Source organism: Abramis brama (genome assembly GCF_963993115.1).
Source record: "Abramis brama genome assembly, chromosome: 6".
In the NCBI taxonomy this organism is placed as follows: Eukaryota; Metazoa; Chordata; class Actinopteri; order Cypriniformes; family Leuciscidae; genus Abramis; species Abramis brama.
Genome location: NC_139968.1, coordinates 33,186,003 through 33,207,748, shown reverse-complemented (window position 1 = coordinate 33,207,748; position 21,746 = coordinate 33,186,003). Strand labels below are relative to the sequence as shown.

The following is a 21,746-nucleotide window of genomic DNA, read 5'->3' as shown; positions in this document are numbered from 1 at the left end:
CGCATAGGCATGTCTTGTGGATGATGCTCTAGCGGAAGTGATGGTAGCCACCACCGCTGGTGGTAGGGTACTCAAACCTACCTCGTCCCGTCCAGGAGCCACACGTGGAGGTTCCAAAGATCGGGACGAGGGTGCCATAAGGTGCCCCGTCCCTGAGAAAGCAGGTCCTTCCTCAATGGAATTGGCCAGGGAGGTGCTGTTGCGAGGAGAACTAGTTCTGGGAACCAGGTGCGGTTGTGCCAATACGGGGCAACCAATATTACCTGCTCCTCGTCCTCCCTGATCTTGCGCAAAGTCTGCGCAAGAAGGCTCACTGGGGGAAACGCATACTTGCGTAGGCCCCGCGGCCAGCTGTGCGCCAGTGCATCCGTGCCGAGCGTGCCCTCGGTCAGGGAATAATACAGGTCGCAATGGGATGAGTCGTGGGAGGCAAACAGATCTACCTGTGCGTCCCCGAACTGATCCCAAATCAGCTGGACCGACTGGGGATGGAGTCGCCATTCTCCAGCGAGAAGCCGAAACCGAGACAGCTCGTCGGCCGCCTGGTTCAGGTGTCCCGGGATAAAAATGTCTCGAAGCGACCTCAGATGCTTCTGACTCCATATGAGGAGGTGGCGGGCGAGTTGCGACATACGGCGGGAGCGTAGACCACCTTGATGGTTGATGTACGCTACTGTGGCGGTATTGTTTGATCGGACTAGTACGTGTTGACCCTGAGCAACGCACGGACGCGGGCAAGGCGTACAGCCAGCAACTCGAGGCAATTGACATGCCAAAGGCGCTGGGGTCCTATCCAGGAGCCCGCGGCAGCATGTCCATTGCACATGGCACCCCAGCCCGTGGTGGAGGCATCTGTTGAGACAACAACATGCCTGGAAGCTCATTCTAAGGGCACTCCGGCCCGTAGAAAATTGAGGTTCGACCACGGGGTGAAGGTCTGACGGCAGGTCGGAGTCACTGGGACTCGGAGCGTGCCGTGTTGCCATGCCCAACACGGCACGGGGGTGCCCCCGCAGCTGAAGTGGTCTCATATGAAGCAATCCGAGCGGCGTGACTGCGGCTGCGGATGCCATATGCCCCAGGAGCCTCTGAAAATATTTCAGTGGAACCGCACTCTTGCCCTCGAACCGACGAAGGCAAGTCAGCAGTGACTGCACGCGCTCGCTCGTAAGCTGCGCGCACATGGCGACCGAGTCGATCTCCATACCGAGAAAAGAGATCCTCTGCATGGGGCAGAGTTTGCTCTTCTCCCAGTTGACCCAGTCCACCGGATTTCTTCGGTACAATGAAGTAGGGGCTGTAGAAGACGGACTTCATTTCGGCTGGAGGGACAGTCTCGATCGCACCCTTCGCCAGTAGGGTGGCGACCTCCGCTGTCATGACAGGGGCATTGCCACCGACCATAGTGAAGCGAACTCCCCTGAAGCGGGGAGGAGACCGCGCGAACTGAATCGCTTAGCCGAGCCTGATGGACAGACCGGGAAGCTCTAACCAGGCTCCCAGGAACTAAACTAGCGGGGTCATGCGGACCACAGACGTACCCTCGGTGGTGCAGCGAGGCGGAATGACCGGCCCAGGCGAGGGTGGCATAGCGGCCCGGTGCGGGGGCACAGTCATTAGCCGCATCCTGCCAGAGGAGGCCAGGGGAGGACTAGCGTCCCACGGGGGCGTGCTCTGGCAGGGGTCTGGCGACAGAGGGGGACGAGAGTGGCGAGGCTCGTGAGCGGCGCGCACTGTCATCCGAGAACTCTGTGTGCTCAGAGATGGGAGAGTGAGTTCTTTCTTTAACCACATTAGGGTGCTGCCCGTCATGGGACAAGCAGCGGGAGTGGCAGGACATGTTTTAGAGCCTCAGTCTGCTTCTGGGCAGTCGAGAACTGCTGGGCAAAGTCCTCAACTGCACACCCGAAGAGGCCAGCCTGGGATATGGGGGTGTCGAGGAACCGGGACCGCTCCACATGTGTCGTTCCTGGACCACACAGGTGGACATCACCTGACCCAGCGAGCGTGCGGTCACCTTCGTTGCTTGGAGAGCAAGGTCGGTGGCGGCACGCAACTCATCGAAGAGTGCTGGGTCAGTCCTCCCCTCGTGCATGTCACGTAACGTCTGGGCCTGGTAGACCTGCAGAGTCGCCATGGCATGCAGTGAGGAGGCCGCCAGCCCCGCAGCTCTGTAGGCCTTCGCCACGAGGGTGGAGGAGAACCTACAGGCCTTGGAGGGGTGCTTAGGGTCACCACGGGAAGAAGCACTCTGAGGACACAGCTGCATCGCAACAGAGCGTTCAACCTGGGGAACCCCAGTGTACCCTTTGGCAGCCGCCTGATCGAGAGGAGGCAAGGCGGAGGAGGTCGCCGAGCAATCACGGGAAGACAGGGGTGCCTTCCAGGACCTCGTGACCTCCTCATGCACATCCGGGAAGAAAGGCATTGGGGTTGGACGCCGACGAGGGTCAGCGGCCGCACCCAAAAACCAATCGTCCAGCCGCGAGCGCACTGGACCAGGTGGCGGGGACCACTCTAGTCCAATGGCCGCGGCTGCCCGGGAAAGCATGGCCGTCAGCTCGGGATCTGACTCAGGCAATGCTGGAGCACCCGAGGGTGGCAGCACAGCCGAATCATCACTTCCCAAGGACTCCTGCCCACCTTGTGATGCAGCGATCGACATCAAATCTTCCTCTGGAGTGCCGAATGAGACCTGCGGCAAGTCAGAGGACTGTACTGCAGGCTCATTCGGAACACTCACGGGTTGCACAGTGCTAGAGGGAGGTGGAGCGTGGAATAGTCGGCGCTTTGTTCCACACCGTAACCTGGCCGCCAGCCGAAGTATCAGCTCTCGTGGAGCTCGTAGATCGGGGTGCGGGTGAGGGGACTCTACCACGAAGGTCATTGAGTCTCGACCGCAACCGTGCGATGGGCATGTTCCCGCAGTGGGAACATGACTCATCCACAAACGCTGCCTTAGCGTGCTCAACACCCAGACACACAAGACAGCGATTGTGCCCATCAGAGTCAGAAATGTATAGACCGCACCCAGAAGTGCACGGGCGAGGCATCTTTAAAAAGACGTGCCGCGTGCAATGCTCTTTTGTGAAAGGAGATTTCTCCGCAAGTGATGAAGCGACCAGGGAGATGAACACACAAACTCTGGCAAATCACTGCACAGATAAGCAGGGAATGTGCACTCGCTGGAACTCGCTGTCACACCAACACTTGGAGAGAGGCTCGTCTCGAAGAGTGAAGAGATGAACTCAGTATTGGCTGTGGAGTGAAGAATCAACTTGGCTCCTCAGTGAAGACATATCTGCATGTTGCTCGCGCACTTCCTTATATACCCCCAGGATGGGGCGGAGTTACGCTATGCAAATTCCACAGACCCATGGCATTTCATTGCCATTGGCTCGTTTTATATACTCAAAGATGATAGGCTTTCTAAGCGAAACCCCATTCGTCGTCATCCGACGTAACTCGGAGTGACAACGAAAGGGAATGTATGCTATCTGGGTCGAAGCTGCACGCTCACACAAAACAGAGCACACGGACAATGAGCAGATGCTAATCCTGTGCGCTCACAACAGAAGACTACCACATGAGCATGAATAACGAATCCCGACAGAGAACCGAAACCAAACTAGACCGAAGTGTCGGGATCTGAACACCACGCTCTGCACACAAAACAACTCGCATGAACAGAAGAGCGCACGGCTGGAGCACACTCAAACCCACTCGCTCACACGATGACAAGACTATACAGGAGTGTCAGGGCTCTGTCAAAAAAAACAAGAATAAACTAGACCGATAAGTGACAGAAACCTGACACTAATATGTACAGTATAAGCTAATACAGATCTAACATTTCCTCAGCACCAGACACTGAAGAAAATTACTCCAAATAACCAATGACTTCAACACAATCTTTAAAAACATACATTTTTTATGGATTAATTTTATTTCACTGTAAAGCTATTGTGTGTAGGAGGAAAGTAAGACTGTGTGACTGTGAGGTTAACAGCAGGACAGGAAAAAGCCCTTCATCTACAAACTAAACACACATCAAACAAATGGCCATTCTCATGCAAAAGCTGTTTGTCCATCCAGCAGATCAAACCACATTTCTGAAGAAAACCGACCACAGCAGTTTCAGTTTGACTCAATAGATGAGCTGCAAGAGTCAGACTTCAGTAAGACTGGCAATGTAAGATGGCCAATGATTTTTGCCACTTCGCAAAAACGGAATGATTATAACGCCATTTTAAAATCCATCAGATTTAGAGGCTGACTAATATTAAATAATCCAATATATTACTACTTTTTCATATTTGACACAATCAGAAACTACCTTTTAGAAACTATCAATGTTAACATCAAAAACATTTTTTTTTTTTGGCAAGTTTACTGTTTAAATTGAAACATGTATGAAAACTTTTGTAATATTGCTTAAAAATAATGTTTTATTTATTTTTTTTACTTTAAGAAGTACATTGTACTGTGCAATAGTAATATATTTCTTTCAGAATGTCTTCAAGTTAGACTAAACTTTTATTTTGGCGGGGAGTAATGAAGACCTTTGAGTTAATGTGTTTATTAATAAATTATTATTATTATTATTATTGTTGTTGTTGTTGTTGTTGTTGTTACTTGAAGAAGTGCACTCTAGAAGTACACTGTCATAATTTCTTCAAGTTAAACCAAACTTTTATTTTGACGGGTTGTTGTGAAGACCTATGTTTCTGTTTGCGACTGACATGACGATAGTTTTATCAAATGAAATGGTGAAGCTCGTGAAGTGACTCTTATAGTAGCTCTGCAGATTAAGTTTATGTGTCTATTTTCTCATATAGTGAGACATAGGTCTAAAAATCATTTTCAATATTTTTTCATTTTCAGAGTTCACACCACAGCTACGATAACAGCACAGAGAAACGATATCGTTGGAATCACTTTCAGAACGATTTTATCCAGCTGATGAATGATAAAAACATTGACAGCCAATCATTTCAATCCTAGGCCTACTATAACGAGCTCGAGCATTTAAAGCGACAGACAAGCACGTGCTTAGAATAAACAATGATATTGGCCGCTGGTGGACGCTAATATAGTATCGTTATTTTTATATCGTTGTTCTTGTGAAGGGGCCTTTATAAAGTAAATTCCATGTATGACTGGATTCCATGATTCAGTCCGCGTCATATGGCTCTACTTGCCATAAAGAAAGTTAGTTGTGGGTTATTTAATGTTATGTTATAAAGGTATAACCATTAGAAGGGTATGGAGTTAATAAAGGTATACCCTCTCAAAACACTCTACATTTTGCTCTTCGTGGCTATTGAATAGATTCAGCAATTGTTTCAGCTATGCACTGGAGTATAGCCGTATTTGAAAGTCTTACACAAAATTAAAACCGGTATAGCGGCCAGCACAGCATTGTTTTCAACTGTTAAGTATAACTAAATACATATAACTTAACAGTTGGAAACAGTGCTGAGCTGGAGACATCATAACACGCATGTGTATGTGTGAACTATAGGGTGGTCAAACTCAGTGGCGGGGAGGACTTACACCAGATTGAGTGTTATCAGCAGACAGTCTTATTAGATCAGTTTTCACTGAACCACTGGAGAAAATCTTCAACATGTTTATTTTGTTATTTTTGTGTTGGTGGAGTATGATTGGTAAGTTTTACAAATTTACTGTCTAATTTCGGTTACACTTTAAGTTTGACATAGTTACATTGGACATACTCAAATAAGAACTGAGTGATACTAATTAACTACATGTATAGAGTTACAGTTAGGGTTTGGTTTAGGGTTAGTTACTTGTAAGTATGCATAATTTACTGTTATTACTATAGTAAGTATGCAGTAACGCGTAACTACGTCAGCTTAAAATAAAGTGTTAACCTAATTTCTTTCAGTTTTAGAGAAATAAAGCTGCTGCTATACGGTTCAGATTAGTTAGAGGATTTGCATTTGCTGTTCATCTAAATTAAATTAAATCTAACACATATAATTGTGAGATACTTAGAAATCAACTTTGAAGTTTTACTCGGCTGTAATTGACTTGTCATGTAACTTCAAATGTTTATTTTGCTCTACAAGCCTATAACTTTAAAAACTTTCAAACTTATTTTGAGTCTCTTGTAAAGATTAGAAACTGATTTCAGCTTTAAACCTCTTCATGTTCTCAGGTGTGTTTGGTGATTCAGTGTCAGTGATGGAGGGAGATTCTGTCACTCTTAACACTGATCTTACTGAAATACATGAAGATGAAGACATGCTGTGGAAATATGGAGCTGAAAAGTCTCTCATAGCTCAAATCAGTAAAGCTGCTGGAGTCTTCTCCACATATGATGGTCCTGATGGGAAATTCAGAGACAGACTGAAGCTGGACAATCAAACTGGATCTCTGATCATCACAAACACCACAACTGAACATGCTGGAGTTTATCAACTACTGAAAAGTGGAGCGAAACGATCATCAAGAACATTCAGTGTTTCTGTCTATGGTGAGTATAGAGATCATTTCTTCAGTCCTTCAAATATTCTTGTTATTTCGAATTTGGTTATTTGTTAAGGAATATTTTGGCTTCAGTAGAAGTTAAACTTAATTGACAGCATAATGTTGATTACAAAAATAATCTTTAGTTAAGATGTAAAGCTATTTAAATAATATTTTTTTGTGCTGATTTAGAATTTTAGGTGTTCTGGGACAAAATTTTATAATTATATGTTACATGTTAACATTCTTGTTGTTCATGTCTTGTGGCCGTACTATTGAAATCCCCATGAACTTCCATTGTAAGAGTCTGTAACCCAAATTATCGCTTTTCTGCAGGACAAATGGAAATAAATTGTGGTAATAAACACAATTTGCTTTTGATTGCAACAAATGCTGTTGATTAAGTTTAACTTACTGAACTCTGAATTCTCCATTATTTGTATATTTTGACATGTTTAATAATTTTAAAGTTTGAGATGATAAACATTCACTCACAGTCATGCCACTACACTGAAAATAAGATTTTTGACTAGATTTAACCACATTTATGTTTATTCTCTCATGTTTTCCAGCTCATCTGCCCACTCCTATCATTACCAGAAACTGTACATCATCATCATCAAATTGTTCATTGGTGTGTTCATCAGTGTTGAATGTGTGTGATGCGACTCTCTCCTGGTACGCAGGAATCAGTGTATTGTCCAGCATCAGTGTGTGTGATCTCAGCATCAGTCTCTCTCTACCTCTGGAGGTGGAATATCAGGATAAAAACACCTACAGCTGTGTGCTGAACAATCCCATCAGCAACCAGACCACACATCTGGACATCAACACACTCTGTCACACATGTGCAGGTACCACAGCACTGATGATATATGTGTGTGTTTACTGACCTGATCTCTGTCTTGTGACTCAATCTTTCTTTATCATTACAGCACCGGACACACAGACTTCTTCACACTCTCCAGTGTCTCTGATAGTGTTGATCTCGGCTTCTGCTGCTGGATCTCTGATGATTGTTGTTATAGTCGTGATCCTCTGCATCTGCAAGAAACGTAGAAAAACAGGTCAGGAGAGTAAATTATTAACTACAAATAACTTCAAATAATGCATCTGAAGCACCAATATTTATTTGTTACATATTTCTACAAGCTCTGTTGTTTCAACATGTCTGTATTATTGTTAAAGCAGTTCAGACCCAGGAGGAAGACAGAACGGATTCAGCATTGTGTAAACCAACAACACGGAAAAAGGTAAGAAGTTGTTGCAGTCAGTTAGTGTGATTGAAGTTTACCGATTGAAGTTTGCAGCATCAGACGGTTAGTGTTTGGCCTATGGACTCAACTGTCATTGTTACCTTCAAAAGGAGAGTTTTTTAAAATGCTATTTACACTAAGCCTACTGTTTGCACCTCAGTGTAAATATTTTTTTCATTTTAGAGGAATATTATTTTGCAATGTCATTTTTTTTTAGCACAAACCAATTCATTAGCACATAAGCCTAGACATTTTTTTTTTCTCCAGTAAAAGTAATAGGCCTATTACAACTGCTAAACTATTATATCTGACAGCATCAGTCACCACTCACATTCACTTTAAAAGTGAACAGGTTTACATGACCTCACGCATGTCGGGTTAAGAACATGCATTTAAACACACTCAGTGAGTGACTGGAAACTTTCTACGTAGGCCTACTTCTTTTTTTCTTTGGTCATATCAAGCCAAGTGAAATATTGTATCCACTGTAGGCCTAACTCTGTTTAAAACGTGGGTGCGATGTTGTAACTTGTTCCGTAAATTATCTGGATAGTCCCTTATCAAAAATGATGCGTCCCGTAAATCAATACAGGACGTGATTAGGCTATTTGTCCATGGGTTTTGCAGTGTGGCAATTAGTAATAATAATAATAATAATAATAATTCACAAGTAGAGAAGCTCATCTGCGCGTGATTGCATTTTTGTATTTGCCCGTAGGCTACAACAGATCACACGCAGTAAACCTGCATGTTTTTTTTAAACATGTCAAGCTCACGATCATAATTTTTTGGACATTATTAGACAGATAATTTATTAATATGATAATGTTATTTAGATTTGTATTAAGATTATAAATGTTTTATTATTAGAATGTTATTAAGATTATTAATAATGTTATTTAATCATTTAGCCTATATCATTTATAGCATACAATTCATAGCATTTAAAAAAGAGTTGATTTAGATAAAAATAGGACAACAAATTACATATAGGCTTAAATTTAAGTAAATTAATTAAAGATTATAAATCCGTCCCAGCTGCACATAATATCAAATGTTTGTTGCAAGTTCACATTGCCAACTTGTTCCCATGTTTGATTTATTTTATGTTTATACTTTTTGAGCACATTAAGATTTGAGCACATGCAGATTGTTTCTTTACGGAGTGCTGACACGAAAACAGCATGGAAGACAACCACCAATGAAAAACAGTGTATATACAGTACATATGTGCTGCTTATAGGCCTAAAAGTGTTTATATTTTTGTACAGTTTATAAATGAGGTGACTTGTAGTTAAAGCCTACATGTAGGCTAGAAACGTTTGTCCATTACACCAGCTAGCATACTAATTTAAAAAATATTTTCTTTGTAAAACATAGCCTATATAAATTAAACTATAAATTAAATCAAACTGTTGGTTTGATTGTTCTAAAATAACCCATACAAAACAGGCTTTTATACCATTAGGTTGCCCTCGGAGAGAAAGTAGGACACAGTTGCTACTCGTGTTGTGCTGAAGTGTGTCCTCGATCTGCAGCGTCTCTGCGGTTCATCATTATCTGAGCTGAGATGCAGCTTTAGCAGACGTTGGTTTCTTTGTAGATGTTCTGCAACAAGTGTCTCTGCTGTTGCTTTAGTGGGAAAGACAATCATTCACAGAGCAGAGACTACAAACCTGTTTGATGATTTAACTGGTTAAAAAGTCATGAATGGGATGTTTGATGTCATTTCCTCCTGCTGCTCTATGTTAGCATCTTAGTAAAAAAAATCCTGTATCTGAAAAACCTGTATCAATGTCATCCTTTGGAGTAAAAATGTTCAGTTACTAATCTATCTGAAGTTTTAAAAGTTTTTAAATAAGAGAATCAAGGTCATTCAGAGAGAAACCTTGGTCTGTTATTAATTTCTGGTCGCATTAGCAAGTTCCTGACAGAGTTTCCTTCTGTTTCCTTTCAGAAATCAAAAACGGAGTCTGTGTATGAAAATATCCCCAAAAAACGATGATCTTTATCCACCGGAACTGATTAGAGTTCATACTGGATCCGGTCTCACACCTTTTGGTTTTGCTCACATTTATTCCCTGTTTTCACTCTTTGTGTGTAGTATGTGTGTGGGTGTTATTGTGATAATTTAGTGGTTCCTCAATAGCATATCATCCATAAACTCAACTAAAATGTACAAATTTTAGTTTCCCATTCAGCAACATGGTGTTGGCCCAGATCCGGCCCACATCTGGAACACATGGTTTCCACACGCACAAGATGTGGGTCGGATCTGGGCCGACAATGTTTCTGTCTGGGTTATCATAATAGAAATCTTCATAACTTTCATTAGTAAATATTGATTCCACCGTTCACTGTGCTTCTATGCCTGTCATTTACTCTTATTGTTTTATTTTTTATTTTATTAAAAAAAATAAGATATTAACTGCATTGCATACAGTATATGTATCATTGCACATTGTATTTACATCACACACAAAAAAAGCTCTGCTGGATATTTTAGCAAATGTAACACAAGCACATCATCGCTCTCTAGTGTCCAAAGCAGAAAATCACATCTCTATAATAACATCTTTATTAACCGATAGGATGCGCTATTTAAGAGATGCTGCATGTTCTAGATGTCATATTTCCCTCTTATATAATCAGCTGTATGTGATGCTCTGTTTGTGATTTGGTCATCAGTCTTATGATATGAATTGAACTGATAAATGGTGGATTTTTGAGCAAAAGCAGCTAAAACAGCAGCACTGAGATCAATGTGAAACAGCGGCGTTCACAGAAAAAACTAACTAATATTATGCAAGTAAAATTCATAAGGCTCAGTCAATGCGAAAACTGTGACAGAAACCTTACCTAAGAATTCAGATTCCAAGAACAGCCTTCATCTTCCTTCAGTATAAATAAACTAAATAAAAACTGATTAGAATCACAATTGATTAGACATGAAGTTGTACATCTAGCTTTAGTAAATGTCAAAAGTTGAATCCTAAAATGGTGAACATGTCGTCCATCAGTAAGTAATGTACAGAGACACTCACTCTATAAATGATTAGCTTAGTTCAGTTATTTCTGATAACAAACTCACAGATTTCAGCCGTAATGAGTGAAACAGATCCGTTTAATGTCATTCATCACATTTCATTGTTACAGAAAATAAAATAGGGTTTTTATTGGCTAACATTTTAAAGCACATTTCCCTTTGCTATTGCAAAGCTAAACAAACAATACAGAAAAAAAGGTCTAAAAATATTCCACTAAAAAGTGCAAGGCACCCAAGTTCTGTCTTCTACTGAGGTTGTGCTTTTCTGAGGCCTATCACAGTACTCTATGACACTGACATGACTTTTCTGAGAACATAAAGTGCACCATGTGACACGGCTAAATCCTGCAGTTGATTTGGGAACCCCAGATCTCAGAGTTCAGCGAGATCTGATGATGTTCTGTAAGACAATGAGCTCTTTGAACAAGAAAATCAAACAGGATAAACTTAAGAAACAGAGATTTGTACAATTGCAAGTATTTTGTTCAGACAAGAGTATTCAAGTGAAACGCTTAATACATTATTCAGATGCTTCATAACAGTAAACGTGATTGCACAGCAGCCAGTAACAGGCATGGAACATACAAAACAACATGTTGCAAATGAAAATATAATAATAATAAAAAATTATTTGGCATTTTGTTGCCACGGTTATCCACAGTGTCTTCCGTTACAGGTTCAGTTCCTGAGATTGAGAGTTTGATCAAGGACACAATGATGATATTTTATGGATCAACCCTTGCAAGACTTTAACTGACTTTCTTTAAACACAAAGCTACGCCATTACAAACAAACCAACAAAAACACAAAGTTATTCATAAACATAAATAAAAGTATTCCAGCTGAAAACAGCTTAAAGTAACGTGATTATCAGAGACAACAGCATGCTGCTGTTTTCATCAGGGATGTTCCTCTAGTGTTGTCAATTGACAATAGTGAAGATTGTAACATTACCAGTATCAGTAGTACAGACACAATTCAGTACTTGAGTGTTTGACTGACAGCAGCTCTGTGAAGAGCTGGACATTACTTGGTCAAAATATCCATCTTGAATGATTCATGTTCAGTTATTAATGTAATGTCTGACTGTTCCTGCCTTGGTCAATTTAGCCGCTTCACTAAACCCCAACCCTCTATATACTGAAAACCAAAACACTCTATTGTATTGCTGCCAACACATTTCTTTGTTTCTTTCTTTATAGCATTATATATGCTATATAGCATATATATGCATTTCTTAAATGACTTAAAACTTAATTATAGCAAATTAGTTTGAATTTGAATTTGAGTTGAAACTGGTGTTGAGGTGATATTTCAGTATGGTACCTTATAGTGTAATCTTGGTATTGTGGCACTACTGAGTGTGGTTGTGAGTGTTTGCTGTTCCTCTTCTCTCATTCATCTTCTCTTTGTGTTCTCTTTTTGAAACAATCTAAATAATTAACTAAATAAAAAAGTTTGTAGACTAACTTTGATGATGGCTTGAGAAAGCATAGCAGGGAAGTTTGAAGTAGTTTTAACTCAAGTTTGAAGGTATAAAGTTTTACATTTTAGTTTATTAGTTCTACAATGTAGAATTTTGTATAGATAATATTATATAGAATGGAAGCTTAAATGAGTTTATGGCTTAGAAATATTACATATAATGGCAGCTTTATTGAGGTATAATGGGTTTCTGGCAGTTTAAATTAGAATTTTGACAGTTTGAGTTTGAAATCTGGCTTAATTGAACGTTCAGTCAATATACTGTAAGTCTATGGGATTTTTTAAAAGTTTTGATAGTAATTTTTAGGAAAACCGTAAGTCTGATCATTTAGAAAAGTAGGAGAGTTTAGTCAAGTGGATGTAGCTTGAATAGGAGAACATTTTAGTTTTCTCCTAAAAGAAGAAGAAGAAGAAGAAGAAGAAGAAGAAGAAGAAGAAGAAAAGCTTAAAGAGTAGATCAGAATCAGAAACGTTACTGTGGTGTTTCAATGGCAGCCTCAGTCACAGACAGTTCAGGGGAATTCACATCCGTCATTTGAGTGTTATTCTGATTAGGGGACGAGTCCTCTGCACTAGACGTCTGTAATAAAACAGATTCACAGAAATTAAAAGAAAGGAATGGGACTGATGATTCATTGACACAAAAACAAAAATACTAAAGACTTGAAATTCTGGTTTTCCCCCCTGATATCTGAGTAATGCATGGTGGTTTTCTTGTACAAAAAAAATAAACATGTCTTAACCTTCATACTTCCCTCGCACTTTGTAACATATCTTTCCCTCGTGGGTCAAAATGACCCCGAGCCCTAAAATTATACTTTGTTTTTTTTCGTCTGTCCAGACAGCTTTTTTTGTTTCATTTTGATAATATTTTTTTCTATTTTTTAATGCAATTTCTTTTGGATATTCTTTGTTATTTTTATTTTATTTACCTTTAAATGACTAGATTTGATCAATACATAATAAATAAATAGTAATTTAAGCACATTCCTCGTATTCTTTCAGCTTAAATTCATGCATTACCCTTTTAATTCAGGTCAAAATCTCTTTCATTGGGCCTCTTTGCCGATCTTTTGTGGAAAAATAATAATATAACATGATATTAGGACTAGCCACTTATAGCTCTTTGAAACAAATGAGCTGTTCTGCTGGGTCCTAATGTCAGTTTCTCTTCAGTATGCATTAAGATACACATGTAGACATTATAAAATAATTTTCTGATAAAGGTTTAGAATTTCTTGTTTGAATTTTGAGTATTTTTAGGTTTTTCTATGTGTACTGAAGCATTCCTTGCATTCCATTCAATCCTAAGGGGGTCAAATTGACCCGGGAGGGAAGGAGTCGTTACCTTTTAAAATTTCAACCACAAAACTTCTTGAATCAATTTAATAAAAAAAAAATGTATTTGTGGTTCAAGTGCGACAAATATATTCTAAGTTTCAGAACTCAAACATTCATCTGCACAGCAAAAATAGCTTTTTTTTGAAACCATCTTCCTAAACAGCCTGCACATCTAAAATGCTTGAGCTATCATACTGGCGAATATGAATAATACAGTTCTGGTGCTTTTACCTGCTCTCTCAATAAAGTTGTGCTTTTTGTTTTCTTATATTTTTTGTAATTTAGTTTATTTGGGAGTTTACTTGTAAGAAACATTTATATTACACCCTGATCCTAGACTTGAGTTGTAACAGCCTATATGGTAAATAAATAGAATTATAATAATATAATGATAGCAATACAAATTATTGTAATTTTACAATAACATAAAATGTATTCACGTATTCATCTTTATTGTATAGCAAAACAGTATGGGAGCAGCGGAGTCTTGAAGAGTGAGTTATTACTGGTGTTTCTATGCAATGATTTCTGAGTGAAACTACACAAAACACTCAAACATGTTGCAAACTCACAGATCTGAATCAGTTTTTATGCAGGCAGATTCAGTGCTCATAGTATCTTACCTGAGGATTTTGATTCATCCCACCGTCCTCTCTGCCTGCACACAATACTTTGGTTCATTAGAATAAGAATCAAAATATTTACATGTTCTAAAGGTTAAACTTAATTATAATTATAATTATTAATTTTGTAATTCATTCTTATAATTTTCATTTTGTAATTCATTCTTATAATTTTCATTTTGTTACATAAACTGTATGTAATACTCACGTTTGTAAATCACAGCAGCAGAAGCAGCAACACCAAGCAGCAGAACACCAAGAACAACAGCAACAGCAACAGCATTTATTCCTGCTACAACAGCTGAAGACAGACTTATTATTACTAACTAAGTGACTGAGACAAAAAACGTTACCACTATATTTGTCTGCTACTTTGGTCATCATTAGCATCACATTGAATTAACTGATCAATTCTGGTGGGTTTTAGAAGAACAGCATTACGGTGAGCTGAACAGGAAACAGCATTCATAATTGTCTGTATTTTTCATGTTAATTGTGTATCACCTGATGTGCATGTTAAGGTGATAGAGATGATCACAATTATATTTTAATATTGAGTCCAAGTCCCTTTTTCAAAGAGGTCACAATAAAAAACTTTAACTGGGTTGATTTGAGTGACGTAATGATACTCACCAATGACAGTAACACTGAAGTTCTTTATGATGCTGAATCTGATGTTGTTGATCTCTAGTTTATATTCTCCAGAGTCTGTGTTTGTGGTGTTTGAGATGTTCAGAGATCCAGTCTGATGATCCAGCTTCAGTCTGTCTCTGAATCTCTCTTTACACTGAACATCTGTACAGATCTGACTCTGATCTCCAGTGATTTCAGCGATGAGAGTGTCGTTAAAATACCACATAATCGAATGATTTGTTTTTTTTATTACACCAGAATCTAAAGTAACAGATTCTCCCTCCTTCACAGACTTTCTCTTCATTTCATCTCGTTCAGCAGCAGAAACATCTGAAACACAAACCAACAGATGCTGGAGGATCTTTTTGAGGAAAATAATTGTTGTGATTTAAATGTACAGTTCTTGTTTTTAAACATAGCGACTCACCATGAACAGAAACACTGAATCTCCTTATGATGCTGGTCCTTCTGCTGAAGATCTTGAGTTTATAAACTCCAGAGTATGTGTTTGTGATGTTTGTGATGGTCAGAGATCCAGTCTGATGATCCAGCTTCAGTCTGTCTCTGAATCTCTCAGTACCTTTATTACACTGAACATCTGTACAGATATAACTGAGATCTCCAGTGATTCGAGCTATACGAATGTCATTAAAATACCATATAATCTTCTCCTGTTGGTTTGTTTTAACATTAGTGTTTAGAGTGACTGAATCTCCCTCCATCACTGACACTGACACTTTATCTGTACCAACACCCAATGCACATGAAAAAGAAATGAACAGTTCATTATACGCAAAACAAAATTACAAACAGGAAAGTGCTGTGAAAATGTTTCCTCCAGATCATAAAGATTGTGAATAGAAATATGTCTGGATTCATAATGTAACATGCAGACAAACAGCAGAAGAACAACATTGATTTACACATTCACTCATCAGACAAACATATTCAGTCTCAAGGATGATCTTATACATAATGACTTCTCTGATTTCTTATAGTGGATCAACCGGTGAGATCAAAAATGTATTTAATGAGTCAATACTATTATACTCACTAGCGACAGTAACAATAAATCTCTTGATGATGCTGATTCTGCTGTTGATGATCTGTAGTTGATAAAGTCCAGCGTCTGATGTCCTGATGTTCTTGATGGTCAGAGATCCAGTCCATTTGTCCAGCTTCAGTCTGCCTCTGAATCTCTCTGTGCCTTCATTACACTGAACATCTGTACAGATCTGACTCTGATCTCCAGTGATTTGAGCTATACGAGTGTCATTAAAATACCATTTAATCTTTTCTTGTTGGTTTGTTTTAACACCAGTTTTTAGAGTGACTGAATCTCCCTCCATCACTGACACTTCATCTTTATCAACACCAGACACACCTGAAGAAGAAGAAGAAGAAGAAGAAGAAGAAGAAGAAAAAAAGCCCCTATGAGTAAAACAAATTTACTCAACAGGATATGAATATGAAGAATATGAAAAGCTAGTATATGACCGGACTAAACCAGCCAATGTATCAGCACACCATTTTTTTTTGTTGATATTGCACACCCCTAAATGTATATAAATGTAGCATGTAAACAAACAGCAGAAGAACATCATTGATTTACACATTCACTCATCAGACAAACATTTATGAGTATACTGAATGATCTTACTTAACATAATGAACATCATACAATTCATGAACATTACATAAATGAATGTTATTCATGATACTACAGAAAATTGTGCTATTTTTCTATTATGATGATCATTATGATGTTATGATGAACTAAATGCCTTTCGCACTGACGTTCTGAGTTGTTCAAAGCGTTTCTGATGATTGTTAGAAGGCAGACTGAGATGGTGAACAGGAACATGGTTTGTGTAACACACATTAATAGCTGTTTGACAATGTAGTCAATCCAAAGGCCAATCATAATTTGTCTGAGGTTGTAGAGAGCAATAAATAATCGCATTACCATTCTGACACATCGACTAGAGGAGTCTGTATAATACTCTCTTCCACTACTTCTTATGAATCAGTTTCTGGTTCAAACATATATGCCTGAATTAAACCTGTATGTCCACTTGCCATTGTGCAACGTTTAATACAGTAAAGTAAAGCAAGTGGATCTCTGCAAGTGGTGCTCACTGTAGAGTCAAACGACATCAAGCGATCTGAGCTGTTGTGAGTGAGTGGAGGCAGGGCTAATTAGCATATTCATGAACCCACGTATCCAGGAAGCAAGGGTGTAGAGTTACATTCAATCTATTCAAGGGATAAAATTATTGACTATAGGGGAACTTTAAAAATAACGACTTACCACGAACAATAACAGAGTTGGATTCTCCACTGTCACGGTTTCTGCTGGATATCCATGCATCATAAAGTCCAGAGTCTGTGTTTCTGTTGTTCATGATGGTCAGAGATCCAGTCTGATGATCCAGCTTCAGTCTGTCTCTGAATCTCTCTTTACACTGAACATCTGTACAGATCTTACTCTGATCTCCAGTGATTTCAGCAATGCTAATGTTATTAAAATACCATATCATTTCTTCTTGTTGTTTTTTTTCTATACGATTTTTTAGAGTGACTGAATCTCCCTCAATCACAGACACTGACTCCTCATCTGTACCAACACCAACAATACCTAAAGAAGAAATTAACAGTTACGAGCCAAACAACAACAACAACACACAAATCACGTTCACGTTCATTTTTATCGTTGACCAGAAAAGAGACTGTAACAAATAAATGTCTTGTAATGGTCTAGCAAAATACATATAGGCCTAATAAAATAATTCCGTCGAATATGAATTAAACAACTTCGTTCATAGTTGTCCTAAAGAGACAAGAAAAATAATAACCTAAAAATGTCTTACCGTACAAAAGTAAATAAATGCGCAATGAGCGCATATTTGAGACATTCTGCATTTTCACAAAGTTTACATAAAATAACAGCAGATTCGGTGACGTAAAAAAGTGCTGTTTCACCAGTGAAACTGAAAGTAATCTGTGATGCGTCCAACGCTCTTTAAACTGTAGGCTACAAAACAGTTTCAGCTTCTGTTTGTAGTGATGGCCGGTTAGGCTCGTTTGAGATGAGCCTCGCCCTGCAGTGAAGAAAAAAGAAAAGAGGAGAGGAGAAGAGAGAAAAAGTGCAGCAACGACGGACATGCAGATCTCTCTCGTAGAAGTGGATAATCATCAGACACATCAAAGGCTGATGTCGCGTCACTCGCGTATTCACGCTCATGCGCTGTGTTGCTGCTTGCTGGACATAACTAGATTTAGATTCTGTATTTTTATGTGAAAATAAATATGAATAAGACATCCAAAGCATTTGCTATTTTATTCCATTCGAAAAACGTGTTTTCCATTATTTTTTACTTTAATACAGGCATGCTTTTTCTTTTCTTTTTTTTATTAATATTTTTATTAAGAAATATGACAACAGTTATATGGAACAGACAAAGCACTGTCAGAAAATTTTGGAATATTCACACAATTTATAACATAATATCAGAGTTTTAAAATCAGACATTTAAAAGAGATCAGAAAGGTGTGTTCGACATCGGCTGCGGCTGGATGTAACCGATCGGCGAGAGTATCCGCGTGCAGGCGGGGAGGAGCTGCGGAGACGTAGGTGAAGTATCTCACTTTCTGGTTCCCGTAGTGACCGCTCACATGGTGTTTGCATACTTTACCACAGCTGAAGTGAAATAAATGCAATATTTGCCAAATAATACACAGATGTTTCAGAGACATTTTCAATACTATGCATTGCTTCATACAGCATCTGTCTGAACAAGAATATAGTAGTTCAGCTACTATCAATGAAGTGGTCTACGTTTTTTAATCAGTTTTAATTTGATAAACATGATACAATATAACATCGCAACGACATGAAAAGAGTGTTTACTGTTATAAAAACTGATTTGTGAGCCTAAAGGTGTTCGAATAAACACGAAACACACGTGATCGTTGTCATGCGGTGAATCCGGCCAATCGTGGAACAGCTGTGTCGTCATCAGCATACATATCATATATAAAGGCTAGATGTCTCGTGCGCGCTGCTGGCCAATGGAGGTCGACGTCCGCACGTGGCGGCCATCTTGCGGCAGTGCGCTCGCTCACTCGTTTAATGGTGCAAATACTTTTAAATAACCATAACTTGCCCAATTTTCTACCGATTTTCAAACGGTTTGGTTTGTTATAAACGTCAGAGATGTAGTTATGACACTACATACATACACTGCATACATATGAAAAATTATAACATACATGTTCAAGCATTCGGAATTATAGCCACGTTAATAACGTTTGTAAGAAACCAAACCGTTTGTAAATCCGTCAATATTTCAGCGAGATATGAGGATTTGTGTGCATGCTGATCACTCACCTTAATGCACAGAGCACTGACATAAGATGGCCGAACGGTGATGCCGGAAGTGACTGCGCCATAAGACATCTAGCGTTTATATATGATATCTATGGTCATCAGCCCTCGTGCAGCCGCTCTTGAGAAGCTGCGCTGGCTGAGTTCTCCGCTACTCTCGAATCGCTCTCGCGGTACTTTGATGGCATATGTCACAGTCACGTGGCGCCAGCGCTGTATCAAGTCGGACAAAATTTCTAACCGGCATGCACTGCTTCAAGTCAGCCGCCGATCGGTCCAATATTATCTGTCCGCAGTCCCGGAGGCTGCATTTTCACCCCACTTCTAGGACCGCATTTCTAGGACCCTAGTTGACAGCGCCACCTACTGACTCAGTGAACCGCAGTCTCAGGAACGCATTTCCAGGACCCTAGTTTTGGAGGACCGAAAAAAGTGCCACCAAAGCAGTATTTCCACCTAGTTTTAACTAGGCCTACATTTAGAGTTTTACAGTTTTTTAAAAGTTTTATTACACACAAATACTACTCAAGTAAAATAAACAAGGAATCATGTTAGCCTTTTCAGTCAGATCGACCACATTTTCAAGTACAGAGGGAAGACAAGGATGACTCTGCGGGTGGATTTAAGATTGTGTTTATTTTACAAAATAATATATAACAACTGAACTTCAACACACACAAAAACAAATTTGTTCATGACGTGAACCACATAGACAGAACTTCAATCACTGACTCCTAAGAGAGAGAAAGAGAAGTTAATTAAATAAGGAACATTTAGTTGAAACATCTACTCTCTAATTTTAAATTTTATATTTAAAAAATCTAAGTTACCACAGAGTGCACACACGACACAAAAATAATGATATCAATCTTCATAACAATTAATGTTCATAATACTATTATTGCATACGGTTCAAAGATTTTAAAAAATTTGTTGTGGGAACAAAGGTTCTAGAAACACTCATGTCAATGAAGCCCATCTGAACTGAGAAAAAAAAAATACTAGAGAGAGATGCAAGAAATCTGAATAGAAATAACAATATACATATGATATATGTTTCTTGAAATACATTAAGTAAATTTCATATAAATAAATAGACATAAATTAGGCCTAAGCCTAGTACTTAACCAATTTATTTATTTATCTTTTGTCATACTATTGCCTACCCTGAACAGTGTCCTTGAAAACACTTCATATACAGTACACAAATGACACAATCTAACACGTGGTATTTTAACAGTCAGTTATTATGATGGCCTCTCTGTTATGTCTGACTATTAAAATGTCATATGTCTCAACCAACTTTATAAAACAAAATGAAGAGACGTAGCCTACTCATCATAACATGTATTGTGGTGGGTAACGTTAAACAGACTGACTGAGAGCACGTGACAGTGAAAACATTACGATTATTTTAACTGAATTAAAATGGAAAAACAATGAGTAATTAACAAGCTTTCAGAACGAACATGCTACAGCTTATTGTGCTGTCAATAAGTCAACACACAGGCTTAGCATGCAACAGTTCCGTTAAATGAATGTGCTAACAATTCATTTTACAGCATTAGAAGCTAATATGATGGCTATGCATTAAAGACTATTTATTTAGCAAATCCCCATCACGTTGGCTACGTTAACTTTCCAATGAAATGCATCACAAATGTTTTTAAAGTTAAACAAATAAAAATTTATTCGCATTTGATACTCACACTCTGATTATTGTCATCCATCTTCGCTGGTCCTCTAATTCGGTAGGTGGCGTTGTCACTAAAAACCTAGGGTCCTAGAAATGCGGTCCTTAAAGTGGGGTCCTGAAAATGCAGCCTCCGATTTTGCAGGCAGATGCTACTCGATCGGTCTGCGCAGAGCTGCATGAAGTCGAACAAGCCTCAATACATCACATTATACATCATTAAACCAATGAGCATTAAGCTGTGTCGTCAGCCAGTCAGCAATTCCATGTTTTATTATCAGATTTTATTATGGCTATAACTAACAGGCTGCGATGTCAAGATTGCAATGCTAGAATATGCTGGAATAAAACTATTTAAGTATCTATTTTTTATTAAGTATTTATTTTGTATTAATACATAACCTCATTGTATTAATTTATAATGTAACATTATAGCGTGACATTGTGTCAATAATCGTCAAGCACAGGTGACTCCGCGTGGTGGGAGGGGGCCCCCAAATCAAATTCTGCTTAGGGCCCCCAAAAGGCTCGGGCCGGCACTGGGACCACCGGACTCTGAATCACTGGACTTGACATCATCAGACTTGGGAGCTAGTTGCAATGTTTAGGGGAAGGTTCCTCCTCTACCTCCCCCACAGTGAAGCGGGAGCCACTTATCCAAAAAGTTATAATCTAGGAACTCACTCAGTGATCCTCGAGGACCATCACAGATAAATGTAGATTGTAACGCCTTATGCAATCCATAGCAAAAGAAGTCAATCAAATCAAAGCCTGGGAGGTCAGTGAT

At 39.3% G+C, this 21,746-nt stretch overlaps 1 protein-coding gene and 1 long non-coding RNA gene across 2 annotated transcripts; one reads left to right on the top strand and one right to left on the bottom strand.

Annotated features, from left to right (window-relative positions):
* The first annotated feature begins 7,447 nt into the window (after positions 1-7,447).
* On the top strand, positions 7,448-9,847 carry LOC311084740. Its single transcript, XR_014606581.1, has 3 exons — positions 7,448-7,562; positions 7,684-7,748; positions 9,709-9,847. It is a non-coding gene; the product is annotated as an uncharacterized lncRNA (long non-coding RNA).
* Positions 9,848-10,858: 1,011 nt separating this feature from the next.
* On the bottom strand, positions 10,859-17,414 carry LOC311085412 (uncharacterized protein). Its single transcript, XM_084117920.1, has 6 exons — positions 17,191-17,414; positions 15,934-16,263; positions 15,307-15,621; positions 14,455-15,209; positions 14,247-14,281; positions 10,859-12,862 (listed from the first exon to the last, which is right to left on the bottom strand). The coding sequence occupies exons 1-4, from the start codon at positions 17,282-17,284 to the stop codon at positions 14,794-14,796; spliced, it is 1,155 nt and encodes a 384-aa protein (XP_083974046.1). The 5' UTR covers positions 17,285-17,414; the 3' UTR covers positions 10,859-12,862; positions 14,247-14,281; positions 14,455-14,793.
* Positions 17,415-21,746: the final 4,332 nt, after the last annotated feature.